General features: G+C 39.4%; 5 protein-coding genes across 6 annotated transcripts; 1 reads left to right on the forward strand and 4 right to left on the reverse strand.

The window, feature by feature from the left end:
• Positions 1 to 22: 22 nt before the first annotated feature.
• LOC132798621 (acetylcholinesterase) lies at positions 23 to 6,557 on the reverse strand. 2 transcript variants are annotated; one of them, XM_060810548.1, is made up of 8 exons: positions 6,415 to 6,557; positions 3,588 to 3,769; positions 3,399 to 3,531; positions 2,652 to 3,080; positions 1,377 to 2,596; positions 1,001 to 1,312; positions 221 to 943; positions 23 to 158 (listed from the first exon to the last, which is right to left on the reverse strand). In XM_060810548.1, the coding sequence occupies exons 2-7, from the start codon at positions 3,761 to 3,763 to the stop codon at positions 316 to 318; spliced, it is 2,898 nt and encodes a 965-aa protein (XP_060666531.1). In that variant the 5' UTR covers positions 3,764 to 3,769; positions 6,415 to 6,557; the 3' UTR covers positions 23 to 158; positions 221 to 315. The 2 variants fall into 2 exon arrangements, with proteins under 2 accessions (XP_060666531.1, XP_060666532.1); XM_060810549.1 differs by having other exon boundaries at positions 6,479 to 6,553.
• A 1,457-nt stretch (positions 6,558 to 8,014) lies between these two features.
• On the forward strand, positions 8,015 to 10,826 carry LOC132798897 (leucine carboxyl methyltransferase 1). The gene is made up of 4 exons (XM_060810907.1): positions 8,015 to 8,519; positions 9,490 to 9,915; positions 9,974 to 10,278; positions 10,370 to 10,826. The coding sequence occupies exons 1-4, from the start codon at positions 8,265 to 8,267 to the stop codon at positions 10,404 to 10,406; spliced, it is 1,023 nt and encodes a 340-aa protein (XP_060666890.1). The 5' UTR covers positions 8,015 to 8,264; the 3' UTR covers positions 10,407 to 10,826.
• A 70-nt stretch (positions 10,827 to 10,896) lies between these two features.
• LOC132798895 (uncharacterized) lies at positions 10,897 to 13,460 on the reverse strand. Its single transcript, XM_060810905.1, is given in 7 exon segments — positions 10,897 to 11,186; positions 11,188 to 11,574; positions 11,576 to 12,656; positions 12,714 to 12,836; positions 12,903 to 13,147; positions 13,209 to 13,304; positions 13,358 to 13,460. Coding segments are annotated over 7 exon segments (2,121 nt in total). The 5' UTR covers positions 13,373 to 13,460; the 3' UTR covers positions 10,897 to 11,012.
• A 170-nt stretch (positions 13,461 to 13,630) lies between these two features.
• LOC132798898 (retinaldehyde-binding protein 1) lies at positions 13,631 to 14,901 on the reverse strand. Its single transcript, XM_060810909.1, is given in 5 exon segments — positions 13,631 to 13,884; positions 13,944 to 14,118; positions 14,273 to 14,412; positions 14,414 to 14,649; positions 14,719 to 14,901. Coding segments are annotated over 5 exon segments (813 nt in total). The 5' UTR covers positions 14,798 to 14,901; the 3' UTR covers positions 13,631 to 13,701.
• Positions 14,902 to 15,028: 127 nt separating this feature from the next.
• Positions 15,029 to 17,129, reverse strand: LOC132798896 (protein fuzzy homolog). The gene is made up of 3 exons (XM_060810906.1): positions 16,978 to 17,129; positions 15,811 to 16,898; positions 15,029 to 15,751 (listed from the first exon to the last, which is right to left on the reverse strand). Exons 1-3 carry the CDS (start codon positions 17,053 to 17,055, stop codon positions 15,694 to 15,696), a joined length of 1,224 nt encoding a protein of 407 aa, XP_060666889.1. The 5' UTR covers positions 17,056 to 17,129; the 3' UTR covers positions 15,029 to 15,693.
• Between the last annotated feature and the right edge of the window lie 141 nt (positions 17,130 to 17,270).

The following is a 17,270-nucleotide window of genomic DNA, read 5'->3' on the forward strand; positions in this document are numbered from 1 at the left end:
CAGATTAAGCTGGCTACAATTAGGGGTAAAGTGATCTTACAGATCGATATAAATTGATAAATTATAAATAATGTAAAACTAAGATTAAAATAAATTTAAAAACTATTGTGCTGCCGGTATTGAAATGTCAACTGTTTGTGCGGAAATCGGCTGGGGATCTGTTGAATAAGAAGACGGGACTTAAGACAACGAAGAGTTTTCAAACTCAAGTCAGACTTACTCCATTAGATTAGAGTTGCAATGTGGTACTGTTGTTCATTCAAAGGCTCTTGCGGTACACTCTCTAAGCACATCGCGCGCTTAGAGAGCGGTTACTTAGACAGATGTTTGGGGCACTCCTTCCACCAGCTGCGTACGGCGTGGTTGCGCTGCCGGCTGCACAACCGGATGCACTGCGGGCTGTGAGCTCAACGTCGCTGTTGTCGTCGTTGTGCGCGCTGAGGGCACCGGCGTGGTGCTACGGCTGCTGCTGCTGGCGATGCTGGCAGCTTTGGATGTGGCCATTGATCGATTCGTTGGTTCTGACTGCAGCTGTGGCATTGGCGTGCTTGAGATAGGTTGAAGCAGTCTCTTCTCCTCGACGTGCGGTGACTTGGCTGTTGTACCATTCGTCTGGGAACGTGGTGTTGTCGCACGCTCTGACTTCACCAAGTTGCCATTAGTCTCCTTCAGCGAAATGCCCGACTTAAGCGAAGCTTGACTGCCAGACTTTTGGGTCATGGCTAGCGAGCTTGGCGAGCGTAGAGATGTGGTATCCGTGTGCGCTTTGCTGGCTAGCGTTTTGGTTGATGGCGAGTCGCGATACTCGTAAATGTTGTCTCGCGACCGCAGTGCATGATGATTGGTCACCATGTGCGCATTATCCACGCCTCGCGGATCGGGCTCAGTTTCCAGACCCTCGCCATTAATGAAGACATCCTCGTCGTAAAATCGATCCGATTGACTGCGAATTTCATTGAAGTTTAGACCTCAATTTCTAGTTGTTACTACGTTCACTTACCGCTTGGCGTTGCGCCACATAATGCAACAGATAACAACGAGCACAATGAGGAAGAAGCAGGCTACCGACATGCTCCAGAAGGCAATTTGCAGTGGCTCCTTGGGCTCCCACCAGTATTCTGTAGTGGGCGGATATGTGGGCACCAGGACGCCAATGACTGTGGGCAAATATTGTGTCCAGAAGGCGCACTCTGTCTGTCGATAGTTGAGTAGGATCGACGAGTTGAAGGTGGTGTTGATGTTGAGGTATCGTATCTCGCCCTGATATGCGCGCTGAAAGTGCATGCCCAGAACCTGCTGAGGCGTAGGATTGCTGTGAAGAAAAGGGAGGAGATATGACTTTATTGATTTGACTTGGAAAGTATTCATTCACTTACCCAAATCTCGCAAAGTTCGAATAGGTCTGCATGAAAAAGTGGCTCATGTTGCGATCATTGTCGGTCCACATATTGCGCTGCAGATGCTCCTTTTTGGGGAAGAATTCGGTGTCCAAGAATGGTGCACCGGTCAAAAAGTAATGTTCCGTATCGTGGGGATACTTGCGCCATTGTGGCAGATTAAGCGCCTCCACGGTGGTATTCAGCACATACATATAGACGGGTATTTTCTGTTCCAGAAGCAACTTGACCATCTGATCTACAGGTGCCCGATAGTAGAGATCACTCAGCATATTGATGTATTGATCCCGTATAATGGTGTTGTTATTAGGATCCGGCCAATAGGTGTACATATACTTGATTGCCTCATAAACGCCATTCGGATTTAGCGTGTAGTTGTAGCGGAAGACATGCTCCCTCACCTTCTGGTCGAAGAATTGTCCATTTAGCTCGTAATACGGTGCCAGCGATTCATTTTGTGCCACAAAAAAGGCTGCCTCTTGAGTAGTTACACCTGTCATGTACTGTATGTTGCGATTGAATCTTCCTGCGCGTATCAGAGCCGCGGGTGTTTGAGTTAGAAAGCGCCAGTCCTTCTCCCGCCAACCCTCATACCAATCATCGCCGGGAAGCGTGAAATTATGATCTAGCACCGGTCCCCATGCGAAGCTGCCCACTTGGGGCGAGAACTCCGCATTGCCCAACTCGTAAAAGCTGCGTCCAGTGCGCAGGCAATTGACTAGCTTCCACGATGAATCAATGGAACAGCCCAGCAATTGACCGAGCACTCGGCTTGTATTCTGAGCTCGGTACTTGTCCTGGATGAGAGCCCAATCAGCCAACGCCGATCCGGACTGTGCAATGACACGCTTTACAATGTTTCGCGTCTGTGGCGCGACCATCAAGAGTCCTGCTGAAGCGCCTCCAGCTCCAGGACCAAAAAGCGTAATGGAATCGCGATCGCCATTGAAAAACTCAATATTATCGTGAACCCATTTGAGAGCCATTGACTGATCCAGGATGCCATAGTTGCCGGGTGAGTTCTCGTCAGCCGTAGAAAGAAAACCCAAGGCACCCAGACGATAGTTGAGAGTGACCACAACCACATCATAGAAGGAGGCTAGTACATGCCCTTGGAACAGATTGGAAGCACCACGCACAAACTCACCGCCATGGATGTAAACCATAACCGGATATTTCTGTGCAACTCCAGCACCAGTCTGCAACAAGATTAGGTTAGTAACTCCGCATTATTTGAAAGTTATTGTCACTGACCTTGGGTGAATACACATTGAGGTAAAGGCAATCCTCGTCCATGTCCATAATGCCTTTGGTAGCGCCCGTGTAACGCACGGGCTGTGGACAAGCTGGGCCAAAGTCCACGGCCTGGAGCAGCTGCCAGCCACGATGCAGGCGAGGCGGTTTAAAGCGACCCTCAAAGGTGGGCGGCAGGGCATATGGAATTCCCAGAAAAACAGAGCACTCACCCATTACACGATCGACTGTGGAGTGATAGGGTCGATAGAAGGATTTCGGATCGGGATTATCGTACATATACACCTTAAAGCCCTGCACCTGGCCATAGTTGGTGGTCACAAATACATCACGCTCGAGTGTTAGCGAATCTCGACGTTGTTTGCCCTGCAAATCCTCACGCCAGCCAGCCAATACGCCCGGAAACTGGGTGCGTGCATTTGGATCATTCTGTAAATTGAGTTTCGGAGATCATAGAGAACATAATTGTTATTGTCATTGCTAGTTCGTTGATGTAGGCGGATAGATGAGTAGCATGTGTAATTGATTACGAACGCATGAAAACTTAATTAAGATTATTGCTTTGATATTACTGAGTTATGTGTGAATCATTCAAGAGATCAAAACGGTTCGCAGTTCTCAATGATCTCTCATTGTTCATTTACAGTCAACTATACTGACTTATATGTGTATTTGTCTCTGGCTGGGTTTGAGGTCAACTTGTGTGTCAATTGATTAATAGGTGCTTTAAATTTGATAATGTCTCACCGGATCAAAACGAAACCGATCCTCATTGGGCATGCCTTGTGGATATTGTCCTGGTGGATTTCTGCCAGGATAATTTGCGCCATAACCGTTTGGTTGATAATGCCCATATCGACGATCATTGAAAGTGTAAGTTCTGTAAAAAAACACATTTTAAAGATATGATAGCTAATAGAGACCATCTGGACTCACCTGTAATCGGGATCGCCGGGATTCGGCCATTGGTAATCGACACCCACGCGCGAATAGAAACGAGGATCTCGAGTTTGTGCTTCAATCTCTATGGGCAGTGTGTGGAGCACCGCTAATACCATCAGAATGCCACAAAGACATTTTAATTTATCGCGATATTTGACTTTCTGTGTCATTTTAAACTGTAAATTATATTCAAAATCCCATTATTATTTTTAAACTATTTTCTCAAAATTTGAAATATAGAAATGTCAAGATGCATCAGATCACGAGGTTAAAAATTCCTTTATATATATGCTCACATTCTTCAAACCTTAACTGAATGTTTAGAATGGAAAGTTTCAGTCGTTTTCAAGATTATCGAGCTAACAAAAAGTTTTCATGTTACAACGTTTATACATTACAAAAACCTTACATGATATGGATTCTATTAATGCGAATCGTTAGCATTAGTAATAGATTTAGTATTCCTAAGAATTATGTGATCCAATAACTCAATTCTCAGTTCTTATCGAATGCACGAGCCAGTTGCTTTAACAACATTTTAACATTATTTTAAAAACAAAGCACGCGAAGCTGCATAAAGCTAAGACTGCCTAGTTGTAGTATATATAGTATGTACATATATATTTCAAAAACCAACTTCATTGAATAAAACCATATTACACAGCTTATAAGTTGTTCAGAATTTCAATTTTGTTTGCGTTAAATTGAACTATCTTTGTACACATTCTTTTTTAAGAAATTGTACTCCACTGTTAGCAACTAAGTTATTTAAAGTTTTGTTTATACTTGGACACTAGCATTAATAACAACAAATGTGGACGGTGAGTAAGAGTGACCAAACTGGTTTTCCATATTATGTTGACTTAGCTACGTAGTAAGAACATACATACATATGTTTGTATATACATATATTGTTGTTTAGGTTAAAACGCGATAAAAGTCAGAGACCGAGAGACCGACAAACCCGTTTTCAACACATTCACACAATCACGTAAAAAAATGCGCTAAAAATAAGTTACAGCATCAAATGCGTCTTTGCGAGCAATTTCAGATCGCAGTCAAATGCATGGTACAACTGATGGAAGTTACTCCACTACGGCTGCAGCCATTGACTGATTTCCCTACATCCACTGTCTGCAAAGGCGGTGGCGTCGCAGCTAATTGCTTAATTGGTTGCAGAGTGCAAAAAGAAAAGGGCACGATAAATAATTAACCACTTTTGATAGATTGTGCTGGTGTTAAGCGTCAGAGTTTAAGGATCAGAGTTGCAGAAAATTAAAAAAAAGAAAGAAAACCGATGCAAACGCAAAAATGTATTTTCGTTTTGGGGCAGAAATTTAAAATAAAACAAAGTGAAAATACATCAAATTAGAGTATTACAGTATTTTCCTTCTGGGATGAATACTTTTGCCCACAAGTGTGTACAAATAAATATCCCGGTTACCAGGGTAACCAAGGTTTTTCATCGTACAAATTAATTTCCTCCCCAAATCGAACTGTCATAAAAGTACATATGTAAATGAAATGCCCTCAATGTAATTTAAATTACCCATGTGAAATTTCCCAAACAACAAACTGGAGCTGAACTATTGGCATTCAATTACAAGGCGGCTCGCTGGCTGCATGGCTGGGAATTGCAGCAAGTGGCGACGTCAACGTCATTTTAACTGGCACAAGGACTCACTCAGACATACGAGTTGTTTTTGCGGAATTGGTGTTGTTGTTGAATGCAAATAAAGTGCATTAACCTGCCACTGCCACCAACGCAGGCCGCCTCAGGTTACTGCTATGGCGTTACCCTCACTCATTGCGCTTGCTGCTCTTCCTACTTCTTTTCGTACTTCATTCCCACTTTTAGCTACTTTTGCTTATATTCTTGGGTTAAAACAAAAAGGTTGGAAATGCAAACGCCTGCACAAAATGAGAAGTGTTGTCACCCTCTTGCGCAGAATGTTTGGCAACGGTAACTTGCGGGAATTTTCATATCGTATTACACTTTTTTCGTTTTTTAATGGGCTATTCTTGTTGTTGTTGTTCCTGGTGATTCACAATCATGATTGCTGAGGCACTCGGTTAGTTTTTATTTTCGCAATCACAAAGCAAACAGTAAAACGCAACGATAACGCTGAAAGTGAAGCGCTCGCAGGTGTATGTACATGTCTTAGTATTGCTACTACGTGCATGTACTGTATAAATATGTATGTATGTAGGTGTGCCAGTGCGAGACTCGTTATTGGCCCATTGCGCGACAATCGCGGTGTTACTGCTGCTTCTTTAATCTCACTTGTTTTACAGTTATGCTCCAATTGATGACGTCGCTGCTTGCGCCGACGCCAACAGCATATACTACAACTTGTTGCGTTTTTCTCGTTTTTTGTTTATATTGAATTCTTTCTGAATTGACCTTTTTGCACTATCTAATCTACGTGCTTTTTAGGTATATCACTTATATGTATATTATTTGTGTGTATTTCATTACTTTAATAATAATATGGACTTTCTTTAAGTACGCGCCAACGCCCCGAAAAATAAGCAAAGTTACACTCAAAAACTTGTACCGAATAAGCGAGAAAAACGTAAACGTAACGAAATGACCGTTTTTGAGTTTCTGAGCCAGGTAGAGAGCCAGCGTCGTGAAAAAACGTCAAACCACAAACAGCAGTCAACACCACCTATGGTACACTAATACATAAAAAAAAAACAAACACACATTCTATACCAATGCAAATGCACGCACATGCATTAATACTCATACTTTTGAAGGTTAGTTTTGGTTTTGTTAACACACTAACTCACACACACACACATATACGTCCAATACCTGTACTGGCTTATGTGAGTAACTACGCTCTTGTTACCAACAACGGTCGCTTTGAGTCACACACCTGAGCGAACTTTTATATGTGGCGCGCGCAGCTTTCCGCTCGCACAACCGACGCTCACGAACGTTACAACCAAACTGAAACTGAGGCGGCCCCAAAACGAACCTGCCACTGTCCGAGCAAGAGAACGAGTGTGGGTGCAGAGCATGAGAGAGATGGAGAGTGATATTGAGAGAGTAGAGAGTGCTAGAATTCGTCCCGATATAAGGGCGAAATCGAAGGAACTCTAATTGTGTTATGTATTATTATTTATCAATTAATGTTTTGTTAAATAATATAACTGGTTTATTTCTTTCAATTTCAAGTTGTCAACTAAATATAAATTTAAATCGAATTTGTAATCACAATTATTACAAAACTTTGAAAAACGGATACTCAAATTAACTTTATGTACCTATCCTTATAAAAATAATGAATTTAGTAGCTCTATACCCATCCCAATAAATATAAATAAAATAGTAGCTCTATAAAACTTCGTATTTATTGGAATGAAACGCAAGCTACAGTTCATACCCTTGATTTCTGGGTGAAAAAGTTTAAAGGGTCTTCAATCATTAACCTAATTAAGGGAATACGTTTTTAAGTTAAGCCATCGGGAGATTTTTAGCGGTGCACGGGGCAAAGCATTTATAAATTGTTTATATGATCGAAATTGTAAAAGTTAGATGCAAAACATATTTTTGCATAACAATAATCGCGTTTTACATAATTTCTTATTGTACTATTTGAAAAGAAACTAATTTGTTCCAGTAATGGACTGTGATTCACTGACCGGCGTCGTAGTAAATGCAAAACAGAGCAACAATTAAAGTCAGTTCACTTTTTGACCCCGTCTTATTGAGCTGAAGACTTACTCGCAATGGCTTGGGCGTAGCTGATAATTTTAATTGTAACAGCCGTCGGCACTTCCGATGTCAAAGATGCGGGAAATAATTGGACGATAGAGTTAACATTGTGGCACGCGTTGTTTGCATTTAATAATAAATATATGTATCGTCCCATTACACATCTGCATTTGTGTATGTGTGTGTTGCAGTCTGGTAATTGTTAACTAATGTGGGTAACGCAGTTATAACTTTGTTAACCAATGCAATTCTGTTTATAGTTGAAGATATAAACATTTAAGGTAGCTGAGTAAAGTAAAATGCGTAGGAAGATTTATTTGGGCTGCCTTTGAGAATTTGAATTTCAAATGGCGGAAATTTTAAATTCAAATACCACGGTATATTTTCATGATTTTCCAACACCGTAACATATTATCGATACATGCCAACAGGACGAATTTATGTAGCATACTTTCAGGTGGCAAAATATTTTAAAAATACCAAGATGATAATATAATAAAAAGTTATGGACAGTCCTTTTTTAAAAAATTAAATTAACATAATAATTATTTTAAAAAATTGTTGCTCTTTACATACTTTATTTTAAATACCGATATGCGTTTTGCTGTGTAACCAGTTGGTAATTGAGAAAGTGACCAACTTCGGTATGTTATCGACGTAAAATAGAATATTTTTATATTCAATTTGTGGTCACGCTGGTCATACTAAATTCAGCTGTTTACAGACTGTTTTTATTAAAAAAAAAGTTATTCGCGACTCGCAGTTGGTCGAAACCAAGAACGTACGAAAAGGCATAATTAGCTCAGAAAAATAACAATCATAGGTGTTTTGGAATTGTTCTAAATAGTGCGTGTAGCATCAAGCGTGGTGCATCCTAATCGTTGGAGTTGTAGGAAGCGAAGCAACAAGAGGTTGCAGGAAACAGGAGCAGCAAAGCAGCCGTCATGGAGCCTCCATCGGCGGGTGGAGGCATTGCTCACAATAACACCACACATAAATTTCATCCATGCGATGAGGCGGTCATAGCCACAAATGATGATGCTAGTGATTGCAAGCGAGGTGCTGTGCGCCTTGGCTACTGGAAGGACGATTATATTGGGTACTTTGTGCGGAACCAAGAGAGGAAGGCGCCGGAGATAAATCGTGGTTACTTTGCACGAGTCAAGGGCGTTGAGATGTGCGTGGAGAAGTTTCTGAAGGTTAGTTACTGTTACAGCTATGACTGCATCTACATTTCAAGGATGTTGTAGTAAACAGCAAACTACTAGCAATATCGGGACATGCGCGTCATTGGTCAAATCTCTGCATCTTGCAAATCAGAGATACGCACGTGACGTATAACTAATAAAAGAATAGTTAAATATTTGTGAAGCTAATGCAATTATTCTATAATACTTATATAATGAATAATGCCTAGTTTCTAGACAATTTATTTAATTTGTATATTTGAAGATTAAGTAAGTTTCCTGAATATACAGTTTAAATCCCATACCAGTAATTTAAAAAATTGTCTTTTAATAATTCAGACAATATATAACTTATTATTATATCACATCTAGATAGAATTAATTAATTATTTAACCTGATTAATATTTCAATTAAATATATTTAAATATTAAGTTTTCTAGAGTGATCATAATTTTTCATACCTTTATCAATTATTTTTTAAATTTCTTTTTGTTATTGATATATGAAATACTAACATACATTATTCCATTAATTATTTTACATAATTAACTTTTTTATATTAATAATTTTTTTCAAAAATCGTCAATTTTAAAGTCAAGGTAGTTATTAGTTGTTTTTAGAATTTATATTTGAATTACACTTGAAGAGAATTATAGATTTTTTCTTGGTTAAAATTTTTAACGTCTTGCATTCAATTATCGTGACTTCTCAATTACAAAGTTCAGCATCTCTAATTATCTATGTGTGTAGAAAGCGCAAGAGCCACATGTCTGTCGCCAGTCGAATGTCTGACCGTGTTGCAAATTAAGGTCAAGTGCTATACCGAACTTTGACATTGAATTTGAAATCAGAATCCTGTTGCATTGGCCAAATTGCAATCGAGCGCAGCTGCGCATGTGCCACTTGTGTGTGCGTCATACGCCATTATTGGCCTTGCACTTCACTTCAATAACCCTTTGACCATGACAACAACTATTGCAGAAAACCGCTGGCAACTGTCAGATTATCAACTTGGGCTGTGGCTTCGATACGCTATACTTTCGACTGCGCGACACCGCGCACCAGGTGAAGAACTTCATTGAACTGGACTTCCCGACCGTAACAGCTCGCAAGTGTTATACGATCAAGCGAAACAAGGCGCTGTTGGCCAAAATACATGATGAGGATGGCGAAGTGCGACTTAGTCCGACAGACTTGCACGGGCCCAACTATCATCTGATGGGCGTCGACCTGCGCAATTTGGATGAAGTGGACAATAAGCTACAGCAAGCCGAGGTTGATTACACGCTGCCTACCATCTTTCTAGCGGAATGCGTATTGGTTTATATTGAGGCACAAAATTGCAGAAATCTCTTAAAGTGGATTGCACAGAAGTTTCAAGCCGCAGTATTCGTCAACTACGAACAGGTTTAACGCAAATATAATTGTAATCTCTTAGCAAATGACTTCATTTATTGACTTTCAGGTCAACATGAATGATCGTTTTGGCGATGTAATGCTCAATAATCTACGCAGTCGTGGCTGCAGTTTGGCTGGCGTAGAGTCCTGTTTGTCATTGGAGACTCAAACCAATCGCTTCAAGGACTGTGGTTGGAGTGGGGCTCGCGCTTGGGACATGGTGCAGGTGTACGATAGCATTTCCACATCGGAACGACAACGTATTGAGCGTTTGGAAATGTTGGACGAAGGAGAACTACTGCTTCAGCTATTCCAGCATTATTGTCTCGCTGTTGCCTGGCTGGGAGTTGCATTTCAGGATCTAGATATTACGTGCGTTACAGAGTAAAATACGGACTAAGGCTTGAAAGTTCTTTATTTTATTGTTATACATCTAATCTTCATTACTATCTATTCGTTTTAGTGTGGAAGAGCTAATGTCCTCGCTAAATATTGATTAGTGGAAGGAAGAACTGCGAAAAAACGTTCTTGGCTGCGATACAAGACAATTTGAAAGTTTATTTATTGCATGTACTTCCTGCCGCCTTGCAATCCGCAATCAGGTGCAGGGGCATGCCAAATTTTTGCTTCAGACGTTACGCGGAATGTGTTACAACAATTATAACGTATTTAATGTTTGTCATTAAAACACAACACGAAACTTACAAAAGGCACTCGGTATGTGCTTTATTAACCTTGCTTATTTAACGCACCTTTTCATAAATTCTCAAGTGTATTTTAATTAATATAACCTAATTGGATTGTTCCTTAAGTCTTTCTTTCTAAGCTAATTGTTTTTTTTTTCTTTCATAATTTGCAATGTATCAACGAAGAACTTTGCATAAAAAGAAATAATTTAATTGTTTATTCCTTTGTCCATTTCACATATGTACATCGTGCGTTGTAAATGTATTTTAAAATCCATTGAAAAATTTATTGAAATATAAACTATAATGTGTAAATCCATAGGCTTTTATTATTACATTCTAGATTTGCTCACCTTAAAATAAACTCGGCACATAAATGAAATGTATAAAACAATAAGTTAAACGTATAAACAAAATGCATTATAATTTATCTTGCTCCATTTCACCATCATTTTCTTCGAAATCAATAGTATAAAATGCTTTAAGTCGCAATTCATCCTCAAGAGTTGGCTCGCCCAAAACCAGCGGTCCGAGTTGTCTCTCTACCATCACAGTTGTCCAAAATTCTGCTGGTTTTCTCTCCAATGCCTTTTTTCTTTATTTGTGCAGAAAACTGATTGAATTCGGCAAAACTGTTGAATTCCAGACAGCTGTTGCGATAAACTGTCAACACTTCGCCAAGCTGTTCCAAATTCAATTTATTGCGCTCCATCAGGGTAATAATAACCACACGCATTTTAGCAGCAAGCGATTGGAATTGTGTGTCACGTTGAGTGGTGTTTGCTATTAAGCGCACTTGGTTCAGCATTTTATTGTAGTCTTGGACAGGTGTTATTAAGCCAACACTCTCAACGTTGTCACTCGATTCCCCACGATCATCTTGCTCCTGCTTGATTGGCTGCGGCGTGTTCTCTTCAAGTTCCTTTGCCTTAAGTTTGTCCAGCCAGGCTTGGCTGAAAGTGAGAGGAAATAGTTTTTTTAAGCGTTGCCGCTGCCTGTTTCGACTTTTCCTCAAGCGGTTCAGGGACGCGCCAAAAGTGTTCCACAAATTTCTTGTCCTTGAACGTATCGTGAAGTTCTATGTCCGTGGTCGCCTTGCAGATAATTTTGCGCTCTAAGACATCCATCACATTTTGCTCATAGATGCTGGGAAAGGCATCAAACGGCAGCAGATCGTTCGACCTCTGCTGTCTTGGTTGCTGCGTATCTTTCAACGAACACTCGAGGTCCATGCTGTCAATTAACTTATCCACGGCCTGGATCTGGTCCGAACTACATTCAGTTTTGGCCGTATGCAATGTAGGGAAATCCCAGAACTGATGCTGAGCATGATATGACATTTCCTGCATGTATAAAGTTGCTGGTCGATTGTCTGTAGATTTTTGCGGTAATAAAACCACAATGCGTGGTGTGTTAAACTTTGTACTAAATATCTTCCAGCAAAGTATAACGCTTTGTTGTAGGTCCAAAGCCCGCACCAAAGCATCTAACTTCTTGGCCGAGACAGTGTTATGTTTTTGATGAACTAACATATACAGTGAGTCGCCGCAAAAGTAAGCATCAGGAATTTTATCGCGCTTCACGAAGCCCAGAAAATGAAGTCCTGGTGGATGAGGCGGAGGTAACTCAACAAGCGTTTCATCATAAGGCACTGCAGTGCCACCCAACATGTAGCCATCAATGAGATCTTCTGGTAACGGTGTTATCTCTGTGCCCTTTACAAAGAAACGTTCTTCGCGCTCGACTTTTTCCTCAGAGTCACCCCATACTTTCTTCAGTTTGATGTGTGCTTCGTTCTTCATGGCTATGATGCCTTGCAGACTGATCGTAATCTCAGTGCCAATGTGCAACTTGGCATTCCATGTCCATGGTCGTCTGTTCGATACCTTGAAGATGTTCACCAATGTCTCTCTAAAGTTGCACAGCGTCGCATTGCAGTTGCTGACCAATTGCAATGCGTGTTTCTGGTTCTCCAGCTCAACACTGTTAGCCTTTCGTGAATGTTGGAAAATGGCTTGAGCCAAATTGGACTCGGCATTGTCTATGTAGGCAATGTTATGTGTACTGCAAATTTGAAAGTTAAATAAGTTGAGGAAAACATTATGATGATAAGAGATTTACCCAACTATAAGTTCAACATCTGCTGCAAGGAAATTGGTGGTGATGAGTTTGTAGTCATCGTAATTTTGCGCCATGTCATTGAAGTCGAACAAAAGTAAGACTCGCTGTCTTTGCACTTTAAAACTGCATTTGAAGTGTGATTAAGTATAATGTGTAAATATAAGTAAATCGTAAGATGTCCCGACTTACATGCTAGCTTGTTTCTGTAGGGACAAAGCTACTGCAAGTCCATCTAGCCACTGACCCAAGTCTGACGACGTCTCGTTGACAAACTCAAAAAAACTAAGCAACAATTGCCAATTGCAAAGCTGTGGCTCATTATTATACTGCACCACATTTTGGCAATACTTTTCTCCTTCTTCGAACAAATCATTGTAGCTCTTTTCAGTGCCAACTAGTACAAATGAAATGTAGTCCTTCTTGTCCCCCACAATCTGCAATGATTTCTCAAAATGTAGTTATTATAATAAACAAATCTCTCTATTTAAATATTACCTTGTCTTTAAGAATCTCAGCAGCACACTTGACGGCTTTTAACTTGAAATCTTCTGAAGCGCAGCTACGTACGTCTAACACAATAATAAGGGACTCCTGTAAACAATAAATGTTTTAGGCTTTAAACACTTAGTATGTTTCTTTTTTACCTTATTTGAAGCCATTTCATTAAATTATTGATAATAAACAAACTAACAGCACGGCGGCGCAATTTCACAACAAACGAAATTATCGATGACGATGCCGATTGCTGTGCTACTAGTTAATCGCATTGAATTTGCGAGGACTTATCGACGACTATCGTGGCATGATAATCACGATATCGATATATTGGAAAAAATTAAATGCTTTTAAAATATGTGTGTCTAAACTTTAGACTCTAAAGTTTAAGCTACTTAAAATAACATAAATTCTTGTAAAACGTGTCTTAATAACCATTCACATCATTTATTTAAAATCAAATTGTATTTTTTAATCCATTAAGTAATTAAAACTATAATATACGTTTTTTATAACTTTGAATTTTCTCCAAGTAATCCGCATTTTGGTTCAAATGATTGAGCATTAGACTCGTATCCAGCACATTGGTCGCTGGGCCTCCATATTCCGCAGGTAAACTATCAAAGCCAACCATGTCACGTAATTTGTTCAAGTGCCGACCATCGTGTGTGAAAATCTATTCCATAAAGCGTATTCAATTATATGTACTTAATTAGTGAGGCAATTTTAACTTACGCGCTCCTTGAATTCTTTATTCATGAAAGGAAGAAATAATGAAGAAGTCACATGCATTAGAAAGCCACGCTGAATAATGTGCACAATCCTTTGGCTAAACGGTAAAATACCATTTTTCTCGTTGACAATTTTCATGAAACTGGGAGAAAACTGGCGCAGAAAGTTACGTGTTGTGCTGTCAAAAATAGAGAATTAATTGATAAATTATTTATAAGTCGAGCGAAATATAGACATTTCTTGCTTTTATAATTCTTAAAATAATAAAAAGATAAAAGTTGCATATAAGAAATGCAAAGAACACTATAGGTATTCCTGGAAATGGTACTTACCCCTGCAGATCGCAAATCACCGTTATGCCATTTTGTTGCACACGCGGCAACATTAATAGTGACTCAAATATGAGATCATCCATTTCAATCAAATGCTGTAGATAGTCAGGAAATTGTTGAAATGCATCCACGGTCTTAAAAAATTACCAATACACGTCCATTTTTATCCGTCTGAGGCATTATAAAGCGACACTGTGTAGCATTAAAAACTTTGGAATAATACTGTGTCGGATGATGAGCCATCCAAGTTGGATGTTTGAGCTTAAAGTCATAATAAGCGTGTATTGCTTGATATGCCTTGAATGTATCCCAATGCGTATAATATAGAAATTTCGTCAGAAAGGTTTCATCCGTGCCTATCTGCAACTCCTCGGACTCTATCAATAGAAATTGAGAATATTATATAATTTTTTTCATTATCGTAATAAAAATCGGTCGACTCTTACTCTCCACTATCTGGCGTAATTGTTTTATTTTAAACAGCTCTTCAGCTGTATAATTTTCTCGAGTACATAGGAACAGCATTTTTATTTCTGAAAACTGAAAATATCCGAAAACGATCTGCACTCAAAGCGCGCTGAATGCGCACTGATTGTCATAAACGAGATTGACATTTAATTTGGCGTTATTAATTATTGCCTCTATAACCCAAACGTGCTGATAATTTAAATGACGCATTTATCGTGATTATATCTGCATTGGTTCAATTAATGTGGCACGTGCTTTGTCAAAAACACAAATTTATTTATTTAAAATACAAACACATAGAAAATGATTCTGGTTCTTTAGGTTAAAATCTTATCGTGTATTCTTGCGAACCTATTAGCTAGATTACCAAAACAAACTAAATTCAATTATCAATACTCGATGCATTGCCCTATTTGTAAGCACGAAGCATACTACGCGTTTTCGGATAGACGAAGAGCATTGCCCAGATGCGTGACTTTGTTGGAAATGTTGAAATTAACATTGTCATTTGAATATATAATTAATATTTATTGTTATTGTCATTGTAATATTTGAAGGCTATAAATAGCTACCTACAATTTGTTTACAAAAATGAATTATGTAAGCGTCAGTAGAAATTCCATGCGGAAATATGAATATCGATATTCGAGATATACATAAGTAAGTTCTTAAGGATATACATACATAAGATTAACATACATAAATATTGCTAAGCAGGCTCCAGCACCATAAAAGACTTACAAACTGTCTTATATTATATTAATACGGGTTTAAAAATATTAAATATTTACTTATATCCTATTTCCCAATATAATGAAATATAAAAAAAATTAGACAAGAACATGAGAGACGTCGAGTTCTCTCAGAAGGAAGACTTATATGACATCAGAACAATGTCGTTTCCATCGCTGATTTCAGTCTTATTAAGTTGAAAGTAGAAAACTGCATCTTGGTTACCAGCAGACAGCTTTCTCCTGCAGCAAACTAGCATGCACTTGTTTAGCAAGAAATCTATTAGGTGCAATAATCATGAATTAAACCTGTGTTTTGTTTTAATTCCGATAACTTACCTCATAGAATGTGTCGGCACGGCAGCCACAAACAACAAAAAAAGTACATTACTTTGTTCGTCTGCATGCGCATAGCATTTGTGATAATCCGAGCAACTGTATTGATCGACCATGGTGGTTGCATTTGAGGAATCCAAATCGTTGGTTACGCCTTTTGAAGTCCTCAACTCGTGCATAGTTTCTAAAGTGTGATCAAAGAATTTCTTAAGCATGTCCAAGCGTTGCAAGTCACCAACTACAATGCGCTTGGCATTTGACGATTGATGAAGATTGCGAGTAAAGATGCTCTTGCGAGTCTCCGTATTGATTAGAATAATAGCCAATACATGGGCATCAATGTCCAGTTGCTCGGGCAGGCTGCTTGGAACACATCGCTCTACGTTAGCCAAAAGGTTTCCATCGTTGCGATAAGCATTCATAGCATTGAGATGTAGCTCTCGAAAGGCAGGTTCGGCTCCACAAAGGACGCACAATGCACTGTTGGCCGACACAGGAATAGTGACAAATCGAAATGCAATATTTGGACTCTTGCCGGGTAAATAAACGGGAATATCGAGTTGTAGCAAGCTAGAGGAATTCAGAAGAAACAGTAATAGCTCTCGATCCAACGTGTCCAGATCCCACCAACCTTCGGTGGCAACCGAGATCCGTTGGCCAACAACCAGGCAACAGAACAATGAGCCACAGCTGACACTGAACTCATTCAATCGCTGTAAGAGATTCACGTTTTCCATGGCCAGCAGACAATCGGTATACCCCAAAAGTGTTGTTCCCGCGCTCGATGCTTCGAGGGCAGCGTCTACGATGGGTACATACTTTTTGGCATCTTTTTTCAGGCGTTCCAGGAGTGCCGGGTGAACCAGTTCATCACGACTGATGAAAAGTGCTATTGCTCCAAAAGCAAGTTCGGCAAGCGTTTGAAGTTGATATTCCCCCATGCCACGACCGCACACAATAAAAGTGATTACATTGTGAAAGTCACGCCAAATGTATGTCCATTCCTCAGTGTGCGTGGTTTGCAATTGTATGCCAAGTGATTTAAAAAACATATGAAATCCATTTAAAGAGGCCACAGTTGAGAACGGCAACTAATAGAGCAACAAGTGTCAGAAAGTAGTACAGCTTACAAGGTGTGTGAATGGGAGAATTCATGTAAAACAAACTTACATTATCGCACTCTCCTTTCTTTCGCGTAAATATGGGTAAGCCGCCATTTGTAGTCAAGCAATGTAAATAAATTGACATAAGGTAGCAAAAAACAAAAACAAATTGTTTACGAAAACAAAATTAGTCTCTCAACGTGACCGTAAGTTGAAATTCAAAATATACTAAAAGTTCTAGTTCATAAATTCTGGCTACACTTTTTCATTGATCGGGGCATTTTTTAAATTTAGTTTTGTTTTGTAGATTAATATGATCTTAAGTTTTATTGTTATTTGACTGCAATTTTCTTTGCATAT

This window comes from Drosophila nasuta, chromosome 2L, assembly GCF_023558535.2.
Source record: "Drosophila nasuta strain 15112-1781.00 chromosome 2L, ASM2355853v1, whole genome shotgun sequence".
Taxonomy (NCBI): Eukaryota; Metazoa; Arthropoda; class Insecta; order Diptera; family Drosophilidae; genus Drosophila; species Drosophila nasuta.

Bases quoted from the DNA above. Each gene is read 5' to 3' on its own strand.
- LOC132798621 (XM_060810548.1), bottom strand. From the start codon at position 3,763: ATGACACAGAAAGTCAAATATCGCGATAAATTAAAATGTCTTTGTGGC. The intron at 3,532-3,587 runs GTGAGTCCAGAT...GTTTTTTTACAG, and splicing joins CCCGGCGATCCCGATTACAG to AACTTACACTTTCAATGATC. The intron at 3,081-3,398 runs GTGAGACATTAT...CTCAATTTACAG, and splicing joins ATCGGTTTCGTTTTGATCCG to AATGATCCAAATGCACGCAC.
- LOC132798897 (XM_060810907.1), top strand. From the start codon at position 8,265: ATGGAGCCTCCATCGGCGGGTGGAGGCATTGCTCACAATAACACCACA. The intron at 9,916-9,973 runs GTTTAACGCAAA...ATTGACTTTCAG, and splicing joins TATTCGTCAACTACGAACAG to GTCAACATGAATGATCGTTT. The intron at 10,279-10,369 runs GTGCGTTACAGA...TATTCGTTTTAG, and splicing joins TTTCAGGATCTAGATATTAC to TGTGGAAGAGCTAATGTCCT.
- LOC132798896 (XM_060810906.1), bottom strand. From the start codon at position 17,055: ATGTCAATTTATTTACATTGCTTGACTACAAATGGCGGCTTACCCATA. The intron at 16,899-16,977 runs GTAAGTTTGTTT...TTGCTCTATTAG, and splicing joins AGAAAGGAGAGTGCGATAAT to TTGCCGTTCTCAACTGTGGC. The intron at 15,752-15,810 runs GTAAGTTATCGG...TGCACCTAATAG, and splicing joins GTGCCGACACATTCTATGAG to ATTTCTTGCTAAACAAGTGC.